The following is a 14,714-nucleotide window of genomic DNA, read 5'->3' on the forward strand; positions in this document are numbered from 1 at the left end:
TTAATGGGTTATAGAATGTCTTGTTTCTAGGAGATGAGTAAGTAAGGTGCCATATTTCTAGGATGTCTTACTTCTGATGACACCCCTATATCTTTTAATTAATATCCATTATTTTGTACATACTTACAAAAATGTCATTATGCTTTTTGAGTCATTAATCAAATCATCCAATGGTTGACATTGGTTCTTAAAGTTCTTGCTAAATTAACTAGTTCTTAAATGATTCTTATATTATACACACACATATATACATGTGTGTGTGGGATGGATCATGCGAGAAATGATATTACAGTGAGAAGTGCGAGAAATGAATCTGAACAATTGATTGTGTTTAATCAATGGTCTACAATATAAATGGCATTATCATAATTAAAAACACATATTTATGACATATTTTTAATTAAAAAGGGTAGACATGTCTTTGTAGTGTAGGCCTCATTAAACCATACATTAATGTATTCAATGGTTACTTTTTTCATATGCTTAATAAATACTAATAAGATTATTAATACAATTTAATTTTCCTCATTCAAAGTTTGCAAATAAATTACATATATATTTTTTGGAATTTATGGTTTTGTAGGTTGCATATTATGGAATTTTTTCATATAGTACCTATGTACCAAAATTATAAGCATACAGTTATATGTAGGGGTTTTGTGAAAGTGTAGTTACATATTGAATTCAAATTAGTATGTGTTGCGAGAATAAATGTTTGTATAGTAGTGTATTGTGTGGGTTCATATAATTTATTATGTAAGGATTATTTTTAACGGTGTAGTTTCATATGTCTACTGTGTAGATGGTATCACGAAGGTGCATGTGAAAAACTCTACATGTGTATGTTATTATCATTATCCGTTATTTATTATATGTTATTTGTTATATGTAGTTTAATGTAATAAAAAAAAGTTTATTTTGTACTATGTATGTGGTATTTAAAATTGTGTATGTGTATTTTTTTCATGTGTAAGTTCTTTTATGTATTATGCAGGTTCATATATGTATTGTGTTGGTGGTACCTTGAATTGTGTATGTGTACTTTTTATCGTGTGTCGTTAATTTATGTGTAGGTTCATATATGTATCGTGTTGGTGGTATTTTGAATTATGTATATGTAACTTTTATCACGCGTAGGTTCATTTAAGTAATGTGTAAGTTCATATATGTACTGGTAGGTGATATTTCGAATTATGTACGCGCAATTTCTATCATGTATAGGTTCATTTATGCATTGCATAGGTGGTATTTTGAAGTGAAAATGTATAATATATACAAAAATATTGAAATTAAAAATAAATAAGAAAACGATGTAGATTTGTTTGTTAATAAAATGTAATTAGGAAGATATCAGTTATGAGAATTTGAATTATGTATATATTATAATAAAAAAATGGTTATATTAAGAATTAAATAAAATGTAGGTATGTTTGTTATAATAAAAAAAAATAACAAAATGGTTAAATTCAGAATTATAAAAAAGTTTGGAATTGAGTGGCTAAAATATAATCTTCTCTTTTTGTTTGATAATTTGATATTGTACACTTATACGTGTGATAATTGATTAGTAGGTCTTTATTAATTAAAAAAGATTCTAAGTTGATTTTTATTGAATTAGATAATTTGTATAATTGAATTTAAAATGCATGAAATTCAAATTACAAAAAATAATAAAATAATAATATGGATATATCGACATTATTAAATTTGATTAAATAAGTAAACAATAATTCGATAAAGTTTGAACATGCTACATACTCTAAATTTGAAATTAAATTAAAAATATATTTGTTTACTTTTTTACAATTTATGACTTACTAAATATATAGCTTTTACTATAATACCCTTAACATTAAATAATATAATAATATAAAAGAAAAAATGTAATTACTCATTTCTCGCACTAAAAAAACTTCTGAAATGAACCTAAACATATATATATATATATTACTTCATATTCATCTTCTTCCTTATACAAACTCCAGATTCTAATTTGTTTAATCCGTTACATGTTTGCTTAATCTTTGTTAAGGGTCTTGTTCTATGACTTAAGATGAATCAAAACCATGTAAAATTTACCTGATAATGTTAAGGAATGACGACGAACTGAGTTTGGCCGGAAAACGAACTTGAATGATCAATTACTGGATTTAGTGTGTATTTCAGACTAAAGTGATGCTGTGTGTTTAGATGATGATTTAGGTCCTATGTATAGGATCAGTTAGAACGTGCTCTGATAAAAAGCTTGTTATTGGCTTTTCATATAATATTGCCGGCGCTTTCGAATTGATTCGCTCATTAATCCTTGTTATTACGGTTTGTTAAACAATTATTAGTGTTTTCCGTTATGGTCTACGGGTTTATAAGTCTTTAATTGATTTGAAACGCGAATATAATTGAGTTTAGAGGCTACCGGAAAGTTTCTGCGCGTTCGCCTGCGACCAGAAGTTGTGGACGGGAAAACGAGGGCTGGTAATTCAATACAATAATTTAAATATGTTACACTTTAAGTCCTTCTAATTACATATTAGTTTTAAAACAGGATTTAAATATAATTACGAATTGCACTCTGAACTTAGAAATGTTTTAATATTGAAATGAAAGTTATAGATCTGGGATATTTTTCATATTATTCCCGCTTAGTTTGAAGATCGTTTATATCTCGGAGTTTCGATAATCAATCAGAATAAAAAAAGAAAACACATGAACAATAACTCAAATCCTCGTGAATATTATATTAACGATGAACGCTAAACACGAATACAATGAAACGATGAAACAAGTTGGTTTATCGAATACAAATACGCATACAAATAAAAATGACGAATGTCACATGAAATACACGAAGCGAAACTTGAGATATTGACAACACTACAATACACACATACACACACACACATTTATAAACAAAACCAAAAATTTAAATAGGTCGGTTTTCGAGTTTAAAACTTAATGAATGTTACATACAAGAAACGAATAAAGAAATGAAAGGAATTGTAACACGAAATTGTAACGAATGAGATCAATCATAGCCGTTGTCTTCAAGCCCTTTATAACGTTTCTCTTGTATCAGCTAACGAACACCCTCTAAAATTGTCACTTTACCCCCTGCAGTTTTACCAAGTTGCCAGAGAACAAGCAAAGTTCATTTTACGTACAAGTGTTAGAAGTTGATAGAAGACACCCTAACTTGTTAACAACAATTAACCATCAACTTAACTATACCAACTGAAGTAAACGATAATATACAATTATTGAACCACGATCACATAAAACACTAGTTATTATACAATGATGTGATCATGCCATTGAAATGAGATCATAGCGCCTAGGTGGAGTCTGTTTTAACCAATCATAACTTAATCTTTTGTTCTTACCTCTTCCATTGCCCTATCAAACTATGGAATGGTCGTTGCACTTGCACACTTCCACATACAACATGTCTTTAAGCAATTGACTTCTATGCTTATATTTTCATGCTTTCATGAATATGTTTTGTTCAACACCTTGACACTCAGTGCTAATTATAAAATGTCGGAAAACAAATTAGTGAGTACATCAAGTTGGACAAAAATGAAATATACAAGTGATATAAAATTACCTTCTACGTGTTAAATATGAATGTGAAATTGGAGTTGGAAGACAATCTAAATCAAGTCCTAGAGACTCCAAGTGACATAAGCATATCATCTAAAAGTCTGAAATACATATATAAAGTTGTTGGATTATGTTCTTTCTTCACATTAGTGTTTACATTTTGACCCAGTATTATCTCATAAGTTGATCAGAAGTCTTCGACTTTCATGTTTTAGTTGAAATCGTTGAACTAAAAATCCAAAAACTTAGAAATGTTTGTTGAAAGATCAAGCCTCGGTGACAAGAGTGATGAAAAACGTATATTTTGAGGAGGAAAAGGAGCGAAGGAAAAAAAAACAAGGGTTTTGTTCCTAGCATGGAGGAATTGATGCTAGATAGAAGACCAAAATAACAAAAGAAAAGTACAACTACGAAGTGTCGTAAGAAAAAACACATATGAAAGCACGAATTTAACAAAGACAGCATAAAGGAAAACTATAATTAACTAAAAAACACAAAACCAAATTATATATCCACTCTTTGTAACCCCGTCATCAATGCAATGCCGCATAATCGTTAACCAATCAGCAAGCAATCCACTGCCCAAAATCACAATTTCAACAGCGATGTGCGGGATTGAGTCAAACCCCAAATTTAAAACCATAAAATATCGAAAATCGATAATACTCGTGGCCCTATAAAAAATAATAAAGAAATGAATTCAAAAAAGTGTCTCTCTCGATAATCACATGCTCCTCGTCTCCACTCTGACTCACTCACTCACTCATGTTTTATCTGCCATAACACAACACAACCCAACCTTCCCACCGCTTCTTCAATTTGCCCTTTCAGGTTTCTTCTTCCTTTTTCTTAATTAAATTTCTTGTTCCTGTGTTTGACTTTCAGTGAACTGTTAATTATAATTGTTGATTCGATTTGTTCTCGGTTGGTGTGGAAACTTGCATTGATTTTGAGAAAAAAAGATTCTTTTGCTGTTTATCATTTGTTGTTAATAATTTATTGTTTGCTTTCAATTCAAGTCACCCTATATGATTTGTTTATGATGGATTAGATCTTATTTGATTCCTTTCTCTTTGTATATAGTAATAATTTAGGCGCAGCAGCTGTTGTTTAGTGAGATGCCAGAGAAGAAGAAGGCTCCTGAAACGAGTAGTCCGGATGAGACCGGAAGTTCCACATTAGCCGAGAGTAGCTCGAATGAAAAGGTAGCTTTCAGTTCATAACCTATTCGTTGATTTTAATTGATGTTAGCCCTTCTTTTATTTGCTCAAATGCGGATATTTTTATTTAATAAGTTATGGCTATTGTCATTTAATCATCTGCATTTCAGGTTGACCATTTACAATCGCCCGAAGTCACCTCAAAGCCATCTATCCCAAATATGGATATGAATGACAGTTTTAAGAGCCTGACTGAAAAGTTATCCGCAGCTCTGGTCAATGTTGGCGCTAAAGAAGATTTGGTTAAACAACACGCCAAAGTTGCAGAAGAAGCCGTTGCTGGTACTATTCAAACCGATCATCTGATTTTTGCAATTTGGACGAACTGTTCAGTTTTAATGTTTGGATATGTAAAGGAGACGGAATAACTATCTGAATGTTGTGATTACATGAAGGGAAATCTCAATATATAGAAAATCAGAAACCCTAGTCAAACCTATAATGGGTCTGTGGGCTAAGCTGGATCCTAATGCATAATAATGACTAGTAATAATCTATATTTAACAGGATGAAACAAATTCTGCTTGCTTTTAATTATTTGATCATTTAGAATCAAATTATGGCGCCCTCGAGTGGATAAAACAAATTCTGCCCTGCTTGCGGTGCGCGCATATAATGTATATATGTGTGAACCCTCGAGTGGGCAAAAGTGAAATTGCACTAATTTTGACGTTATTTTACAAATCTCGTGAAAATAATGTTAAAAGTGGCGGAAGGTTAATCAGGCATCATGTGGTGGCGTTGATAGCCGAAAGACAAGGGTACATGCACCAATCGGCCGGTGTGCCAATGGTTGAATGTTACGTGCCTTACGTCCAAGGCTTGATGCAAACTACTATCGAGCCGGGGGTCTCACTGGAAGCAGCCTCTCTATTCCTACAGGGTAGAGGTAAGGCTGTCTACATCTTACCCTCCTTAGACCCTACCATAGCTTTGCTATTGGTGGGATATACCGAGTACGATGATGATGATGAGAATCAAATTATGATAATATTAAGGCTGTTTTTGATTTCTTTAGGAGTCAAATAACCATTTTTACCGCTGATTGTCTTATTATGATTAGTTAATATCATATAATCACTTTGAAAACCCACATCGGACCACCTGTTAACATGTTTTTGATTTTATTAGGTTGGGAAAAGACAGAAAATGAAGCTGCAACATTAAGACAACAACTCGAGGCAGCCGTGCAGCAGAATTTGGCTCTTGAGGTTAAAACCAATCATCTTGATGCTGCACTTAAAGAATGTGCCAAACAATTGAGAATATCAAAAGAGGAACAAGAGCAAAGAACCAATGAGAATCTTGAGAATCTCGAGAAAGAAAACTTGACCCTTAAGTTTGAGCTCAATTTGAGCACTCTAGCAGCAGAAACCGCTAGTAAACAACAGTTAGAGAGTGTAAAGAAAGTGGCAAAACTTGAAGCAGAGTGCAGAAGGCTGCAATCATTGACCCGTAAATCAAATGATAATCATAAGGCTGTTTCAGTTTCTTCGTTCTATGTTGACTCTCTCACTGACAGTCAATCAGTTGACTCATTTAAAGTAAACAATTTGGACCATAATGAAGTTGAAGCTGAGCAAGGATGCTCGGATTCTTGGGCCCGGGCACTCATGGCTGAGCTTGATCGGTTTAACAGTGGGAAATGTGCGGCGAAAAATGTGATATCATGTTCTGAAATTAATAATATGATGGACGATTTTTTGGAAATGGAGCGAATTGCTTCGTTATCAGACGGTCAGATTGAAATGTTTCATTGTAACTCTGAAACTGAAGATAATTCTATGAAAACTGAGCTTGAAGTAATGAGCCAACGCATATATGAACTAGAAAATGCTTTAAATACAACCAAAGAATCTCTTGCTTTCTCAAACGCTCAGCTTACTGATACCAAAAGTCAAATGGTTGACCTCCAAAAGGAGTTGACTGAGGTCAATATGTCAAAGGAGTTGCTTGAGTCTCAGCTTGCTGATACCAAAAGTCAAATGATTGACCTTCAAATGGAGTTGACTGAGGTCAATAGGTCAAAGAAGTTGCTTGAATCTCAGCTTGCTGATTCCAAAAGTCAAATGGTTGACCTTCAAAAGGAGTTGTCTGAGGTCAATAGGTCAAAGGAGTTGCTTGATTCTCGGCTTGCTAGAATGGAAACAGAGGCACAAATCATGTCTATGGAAGTTGATTCGATTAAGGCGGACATTGAAAAGGAAAGGCGTTTTTCATATGAAATGAAACTTAAATGTGAAGGTTTGGAGAAAGAACTTGTGGGAAAAACAGAGGAAATTCGGGTCCAACAGGCTGTTAATTCAAATGTCGAATTAAAAGTTAAAAAGGTACCCTTTCTAACATTCTTGGTTTAAAAAGTGTGACGTCTTCCAAGCCATTTGGGTTCTAAAACCCGAGGCAAGCCGATGCCGAGCTCAAGCTCAGCTTGTTAAACTTACTAGATCGGAGCTTGATCTTGTTTCAAACTCTATTTCTAAAGCTTGACCTCTGCTTGTTTGTTATTTATTATTTATATATGTACATTTATAATAATTTTTTATATATATTTTATTTATAATCTTTATATATAACATGATATATATATTATTTAGTTATTTTATCATAATTTTTTACATAATGATAGTTTTTATATAAATATATATTAAATTAAAACTACATAAGTAATAGGCTCTTAAAACTATTTAATATATTAAATTAGAACTATAGAAGCTTTGGTCTGGCTCAATTGTTAAACAAGCTTATTTATAGGCTTGAGCTTGTTTAAGCTCGGTTTGATTTGAGCTTTTAGCAAGCAAATCTCGAGTAGCTCATGAGCGGCTTGGCTCGTTTACATCACTACTTTTTTATCAGGTTAGCCTATCATAGTATTTTCATTCTTTTGTTATTTTTACATGTCAGCCTCCATCAGGCCCTAGTTTTGACCAATTCTGTCCCTAAGGTACATGAGGAGCCGCCTCAAGCTTTGAGGTGTTTTCCAGCTCGCTCGCGCCTGTAAAAACCACGAGTTATGATGATTTTTGTGATGCAACTAATAGAAGTTTGTATAGATTTAAAAAATTAATACTATATTTACAGGGCCTTGAGGTAGCAGCAGCTGATAAACTATCCGAGTGTCAAAAAACAATATCATCACTTGCTAGACAGTTGGAATCGTTAGTGACTATTGAAGACATCTTTATAGACACTGCAAATCTACCTGGGCTTTCTGGATCATTTGTTCCAAAAACTGGTGGTGAGCTATGGAAGTTGCATTCAAATGGTACATTTATGCCTAAAAGTATTCTAATGTCTGCAAAACAAGGTGAAAAGAACTGCGGCTTAGCTTTGAATGGTGATGATGATGATTCACCATCTTCATCGTTGTCATCTACTGTTTTGTTAAACCAGTTTGGTGGTCGGTTTGAAAAGCTGTTTAATAGTAGGAATGGAATTGAAGGTGACAGTGTTCAGTGACTGTGAATTAACCGTGTTTAGATAAGAGTTTCAGAGACTGCAATACATGTTTGTGCATTGTAGTTGTAAGATGTCAGGTTGATGATTTTTTTATTGGTTTGGAAATTGAGTAGAAACTTTCAACTATTCTATTATAGCTTATGGAGTTGTATCTAGTAGAGGAGCTACAAACTCTATGAAAATTGGTGCAATTTTAAGAATTGATTATAAATTTAGTTTTGAGGGAGTGGAGTTGCTAGGATTGTACTTCTTAACACGGAATTGACACAAATATAGTCAGGTTATGTGTTGTGGGCTAAGTGGCTAACTAGCATGTGTTAGTTAAAGCACGCCACTCTTAATTGTCACATAAGTGATAAGGCTTTAACTGGCTCACCCTTTCATTTGATTGTTAACTAGCTTTACCAAACGTTAAGTTAAACTAAATATATTTGTTTATTTAAAAATAATAATGTTAATAAACAATCCAAAATTAAAATAATAGACCAGAACAGGTTTTTAGTTAACATATTAAACTTAAACAAACTATTAAAAATAATTATAAGTATTTTACTCGTCATATCTGCCATTATCGCCGTTCTCATGATTCCATTATGGATGTTCTACCAATTTCGATCAAAGATTTATACATATATCCCTATTTCATGTGTTTATTGAAATAGCCATGTTCTCATCATTGTATATTAGCATGGTTGGTGAGTGCAAAGCAAATCTCAAATCATCTTTTAGATTAGATTAAGATGAATTGCCAAGGTATAAATAGTCGGACAACAAAGAGTCACAGCATATTTCAAAAACCTCAAACTTTGTGAAATAGGACGGGTCCTAACACTTAACCACCCTGAATAATAATAATGATAATGATAATAATAATAATAATAATAATAATAATAATAATAATAATAAAATTATTTTAAAACCCAATTATGTTTTGTTTTGTTTTATTTTATTTTAAAATCGATTTTATTTTACATTACTTTTTATATTATAAACTTTTACTAGAGACATTAATAATAGTTTCAAGAGTGCAGTGAATTGCAAGTAGGGTAAGCAAGCAGCAGGTAATGGCGGAAGATGATCAACTATGCGAGGCGGCGGCCAAAGGCGAGGCTGAGAAAGTGCAAAGCCTAGTCGCATCAGGAGCCGACGTGACCTACTTCAACGAAGACGGTCTCACACCTCTAATGCTGGCCGCCAAGCACGGCCACGCCGATGTCGTCAAATCCCTACTCGACGCCGGCGCTCCATGGAACGCCCTCTCTCCTTCCAATCTATCAGCCGGAGACTTCGCCATGGATTCCGCCCACCAAGACGCCTTTGACATACTGCTTAATGCTGGTAGTTAGCTACCTACAAACTCTTATTATTATCTTCAATTTGATCATGAAACTAACTGGGTTATTATTTAGCAAATGTTTTCTTTTCCACTAGTACCTGTTACTTTAATTTAATTGGAAAAAAAATTAACTAGTTCATTTTAATTCGTTTATTATAACAATTGAATAGGGGTATCCATAGATCGGTTTGGGTCGGTTTTGGACTTCAACCGAACCAAAAACGGAAATTTCGGTTTTCTCAGTTTGGGCACGGTTTGCTTTTTCCACATGGGCTTGAAATTTTTCAGGCTGAAAAAAACTTTGACACAAAGTAATAATTTTGGACCTAAATTATTTTGTTAATTAATAATTAACTGATTATTGGAAGTTTAGGTTAAAATATTTGGGTTATACTGTTTATTATATTAAATTCTTATAATTTACTTAAAGTTCAAAGTTAAAAAATGAAAATTCATACATTTGGTTTCGTTCGGTTTTAATTATACGCAAAACTGGAATTGAACCGAAAGTTCGGTTTTCAAGGAAACATAAAACTAAACCTTCATTTTTTGTTGGGTTTGTATTTTTTTTAATTTACGGATTGATTTTTTTCAGTTTCATGCACACCCATGATTGAAAAGCATAATGAATAATGAAAGTTTACGATGCAGGAGCATCCGGTCCATTAAGTCAGCCCGACCCAAATGTTTATTTTTATTTATCAATAGGTTGTTAGGTCTTTTGTTTAGTTAGTTGATTGTTTTTTAATAAATAATTTGTAAGCTTTAAGCTTGTCAACCGAATCAAATGAAATCATTGTGTTCTTGAGCCATTTGGTTGCGCATCAAAACTACATCAGTTCAAATTGCTATCATCATCTGTAATAATCAATCGTACACTCTTTAAATTGCTATTTAATATCTGCTTACCGAAATAACCTTTGAATGCATAGGGATACAAGCTGAATTAATACTTGGTACAATTGCAAGAAAAGAAAACAAAGTTGGTGATTTAGATGGGGAATACTTACAAGACAGAGTTAGTTTTAGTGAAGATAAACTAATGGATGCTGAAAGCAAAGCTGTGATGATGGCTTGGGAGAAGCCATTAATGGAGGCTCATGCAAAGGCCATTTGTTCAAGAGGTGGTCACATTCTAAACATTGGCTTTGGAATGGGCCTTGTGGATACTTCCATACAGCAGTACGGGCCCGTTACGCATACCATTGTCGAGGCCCATCCCGAGGTTTATGACCGGATGCGGGCTTCGGGCTGGACGCAGAAGGAAAATGTTAAGGTTGTGTTTGGGCGGTGGCAGGATGTTCTTCCTCAACTTGAATCTTATGATGGTATTTGATCTTTTTGTCATGTTTTTTTGAATAATGTACGCGTCTCTCTTTACTTATCAACTTAAAATGTGTTTATTGGGAGTTTGCATGGGTAGTTTTGAGTCAGTTTTGGGCTCAAACCGAAACAAAAACTGAAAATTCCATTTTTGTGTTTTTTTTTAAAACTTAACTGTTATATCACAATGGGTTCGGTTCGTTTATGGTGTTTTCGGTGTTGTCATTTGGGTTTGAAAATTCTGGGCCAAAAAAAATGACCAAAAATAATTATTTTAGGCCTGAAACCTTGGGTCTAATTTAATTGTTAGCTAATAATTTATTTAATAACAAAAGTTGGCCTTTTCAGTTTTTACGCGCTCAGTTTGGTTTTAAAAGTCTATTCAGTTGTTGCAGTTCGTTTTCATTTTTTTTGTTTTCGGTGCATGCAAAGCTGAAACTAAACCTGAAATTTGGGTTGGGGTTGGTCCTTTCCGTTCAGTTATTTCAGTTAGATCGGTTGCTTTGGTTTCATGCACACCCCTAGTGTTTTTCAAGGTGGTTCTAAGTTCTGTTTTGGTTAACCGTCTTTATTTTTACGCATGTAAAGTTAACCAACTTTTGAGAAATTTAGAGTTCAAGGTCATCTTCTACCTTGTAGCAGGATAGAGTTAACATAGCCAAATTTACCGACATCTTTTGACATTGTAACGTGTATGGATTATGACCTTAAACCTCTCTTTTAAACTCAAAATTTTAAAAACCGTAAGGGTTAATCCATTGTCTTTTACTGTTCCAGTTAAAAACCTAGAATTTATGTATTTCATTGCACAGGTATTTTCTTTGATACGTACGGTGAATATTATGACGATTTAAGAGAATTCCACCAACATCTTCCCACTCTATTGAAGCCTGGAGGGATTTACTCGTTTTTTAACGGGCTTTGTGGAGGTAACGCGTTCTTTCATGTTGTTTACTGTCAGTTGGTGTCACTAGAACTTGAGAGTTTGGGTTATACAACACAACTTATACCGTTGCCCGTTAAGGATTGTTTGGGAGATGAAGTTTGGAAAGGTGTAAAACATAAATATTGGCAGTTAGATACATATTATCTTCCTGTTTGTGAGTCTTCTGAAGACTCTGAATGATGTTTTTTTTGAGTTATTGTATGATTCATGTTTTTGCTACCTATGTTTCTTTGACTAAAGATATACTTAGAAGATGGTAGGTGTTCATTTTCAATATTGTGGTTTCTGTAGGCTTTCATTTTTATGGGATTGGATTCTAAACTTAATTTTATTATTGGTATGCAATCACTGCCGAAGCTTGGACTTTTATATTGGGGGTCTGAATCATATCCATACTTTTTTAAATGAAATGACTAAATTTGCAATAGGGGTCTCTTCTATGCTTCGCAAATGTATGCAATGGTATGTCCCCTACTACAAATTTGGTCATTTCATTTAAAAAACTACGAACATGATCCCATGTTTACTGTGGTTATTTGTTTTTATTTTCTTAATTTACGCCACGTAACTTTAGTCATAAAACGAGTTTTTTCTACATCTGGAACCTTGTAGTTTAATGAGTTTTTGCCATTTTCCTTTATTTCATTAACTCTGTTAGTTTTTTTTTAACCTTAAATAAGAGGTAAAACGGTTTTTAGTTTATTTACAGTTTTATTCTTTTTTCAATAATTAATACTTCACAGACCCATCTTCTTTATTTGAAACACCTCATCCCCATTTGGTTGCTTTTTAAAAAACAAAGTCCATGGTACCAACGACATCTATGATAGCAGAGGGTTGCAAGATTATCCCCGACAAGTAGATATAACGACTGGAGCTGTTGCCACCGGTATCTCAGCCGGTAAGTTGCTGACGCAAGCAACTACGACAACCACACCATCAACATCCTCAGAAACCACTCTTCATCACCATCATCACTGTCTGAAACCACCATCACTACTGCGATTGGCTCGCTTTTCTGGCGACGATGGTTTAAGAGTAGAGAAGACCCTATATCCAGCCTCCGTTCATTGTGGTGATTGTAGGTAGACGTGCACAATTCGGGTTCACCTTGAAAACCCGAACCGGTTCGGAACCGGTTTTTTTCACCCCGGGTACAAAATGACACCGGTTCCAGTCAGGAATTGGTTCGGTTCCCGACCCGAACCGATGCCCAGAAATGCAAACTTTTAGGAACCGGGTAGGGTGGAACCGGAACCGGTTTTTACGTAAAAACCGGTTCCACCGGTTTTTTTTGAAATTTAAACATTATAGCCGTTAGGAACCGGTTCCAACGGCTATATAGCCGTTTTTGACCGTTGGAACCGGTTTTTTAACTATAAATAGGTTATCTTCTTTCTATAAATAGCAAGGTTTTTTAACTATAAAACACACTCCAAACCACAATTAACCTTAAACCGACAACAAATGGCAACCAATGATGACGTTGTTATGGTGATCGAAACAACAAGATGCCCCGATGTTTGGGTTCATTACGATTTGTGTCTCATGACCGACTCACATGAGTTGGCACGTTGCAAATATTGCTCGAAGTTTCTTAAAGCAGCGTCCAACTCGACATTACGAAAACATACGAATAAGTATTGTCGAGAGAAAAGAAGATTGGAAGCTAAAAAAACTGAAGTGGGAGAGTCGTCCGGCTCTACAACCCAAAAATAAGTATTCCCGGATTAAAACGACGGACTTTGTTTTTTATGTTTTAGTTGTTATGTTTAGTATCGTTTATGTTTTAATAATGTTTGTAATAGTTATTTTTTAGATGAATAAAATGTTCGTCGTTATTAAAAAAGTAACAAACAATTAATCATGAGTAACAAAAGTAATTATAATAAAACAAATCAAAACTAAATATTAGTTGAACAAGTTACAAATAATTTTACCAAAACAAATAATTACAACTCTTCTTCGTCTTCATTCTCGTCTTCACCCTCGTCTTCGTTATCGGAAGAAACCCCGTCCTTCGCCTCCTCATCATGAATATGACGCTCTATTGGTATTTCGTCTTTAAAGTTCGCCTTGTGTTGTACACGATCCACCGCATCCAAATGGTCCTTTAGGCAAATGCAAACCTCTAGAGACTCGGGAGTTAGTTTTGTTCTTCGCATAGATAACACCCTCCCACTAAGAGAAAAAACCGATTCGGAAGCAACCGTTGAGGCTTGTACGGCAAGCAAATCACGAGCCATGGCGGATAGAATGGGAAATTCGTTTTGTTTACCTTTCCACCAAGCCAACAAATCAATATTGCGAATTTCGTCGACCGTTGCGCCCTCAACATAGTTTGCTCCACTATATCGACCAAGTTCGCTACTTGGTGTGTTTCCTCTTTGCCTCTTAGATGCCGATTCACGAATCCCATTCATCAAGTTTATAAGTGGGTCATTGCACGGCCTACCAGTTGTTTTTTTCACAAAAGACGATCTCGTGCTTGGACCATACATTTGAAAATAATGGTCATAAAGGTCTTGAAGGTTTTTGTTGAACTTGTCCTTCGCTTCCGTCGACAACTTCGGGTCAATCTCGTGCATACCTAAGTTGTCGAATATTTCCTCAATCGTTGTTTCAACCCCATTAACATTCCAATAGGGGTTTAATGCGGCAGCACAAGTAAAGACCGGCGGTATGATTTCAAAATATTTTATGAACTTTTCTTTCATCACCGCAACAATATTTTCGAAGAGTTTGTTCTTCTCCGCAAAGCTTTTAAAAACACAAGACATATAGTACAATTCTTGCAAAACCCAACAACTAGTAGGGTAATAGACTCCCGATAATT

The 14,714-nt window shown here is 34.3% G+C and overlaps 2 protein-coding genes across 2 annotated transcripts; both read left to right on the forward strand.

Moving 5' to 3' along the window:
* The first annotated feature begins 4,934 nt into the window (after positions 1 to 4,934).
* On the forward strand, positions 4,935 to 8,318 carry LOC143633342 (filament-like plant protein). Its single transcript, XM_077101664.1, has 3 exons — positions 4,935 to 5,099; positions 5,949 to 7,147; positions 7,896 to 8,318. The coding sequence occupies exons 1-3, from the start codon at positions 4,979 to 4,981 to the stop codon at positions 8,271 to 8,273; spliced, it is 1,698 nt and encodes a 565-aa protein (XP_076957779.1). The 5' UTR covers positions 4,935 to 4,978; the 3' UTR covers positions 8,274 to 8,318.
* Positions 8,319 to 9,337: 1,019 nt separating this feature from the next.
* On the forward strand, positions 9,338 to 12,058 carry LOC143633343 (protein arginine N-methyltransferase 2). The gene is made up of 3 exons (XM_077101665.1): positions 9,338 to 9,611; positions 10,542 to 10,937; positions 11,745 to 12,058. Exons 1-3 carry the CDS (start codon positions 9,338 to 9,340, stop codon positions 12,056 to 12,058), a joined length of 984 nt encoding a protein of 327 aa, XP_076957780.1.
* The last annotated feature ends 2,656 nt before the right edge of the window (positions 12,059 to 14,714 follow it).

Source organism: Bidens hawaiensis, unplaced genomic scaffold (assembly GCF_021521415.1).
Source record: "Bidens hawaiensis isolate Kalapana, Puna unplaced genomic scaffold, B.hawaiensis_p1.1 tig00006693_1, whole genome shotgun sequence".
Classification (NCBI taxonomy): Eukaryota; Viridiplantae; Streptophyta; class Magnoliopsida; order Asterales; family Asteraceae; genus Bidens; species Bidens hawaiensis.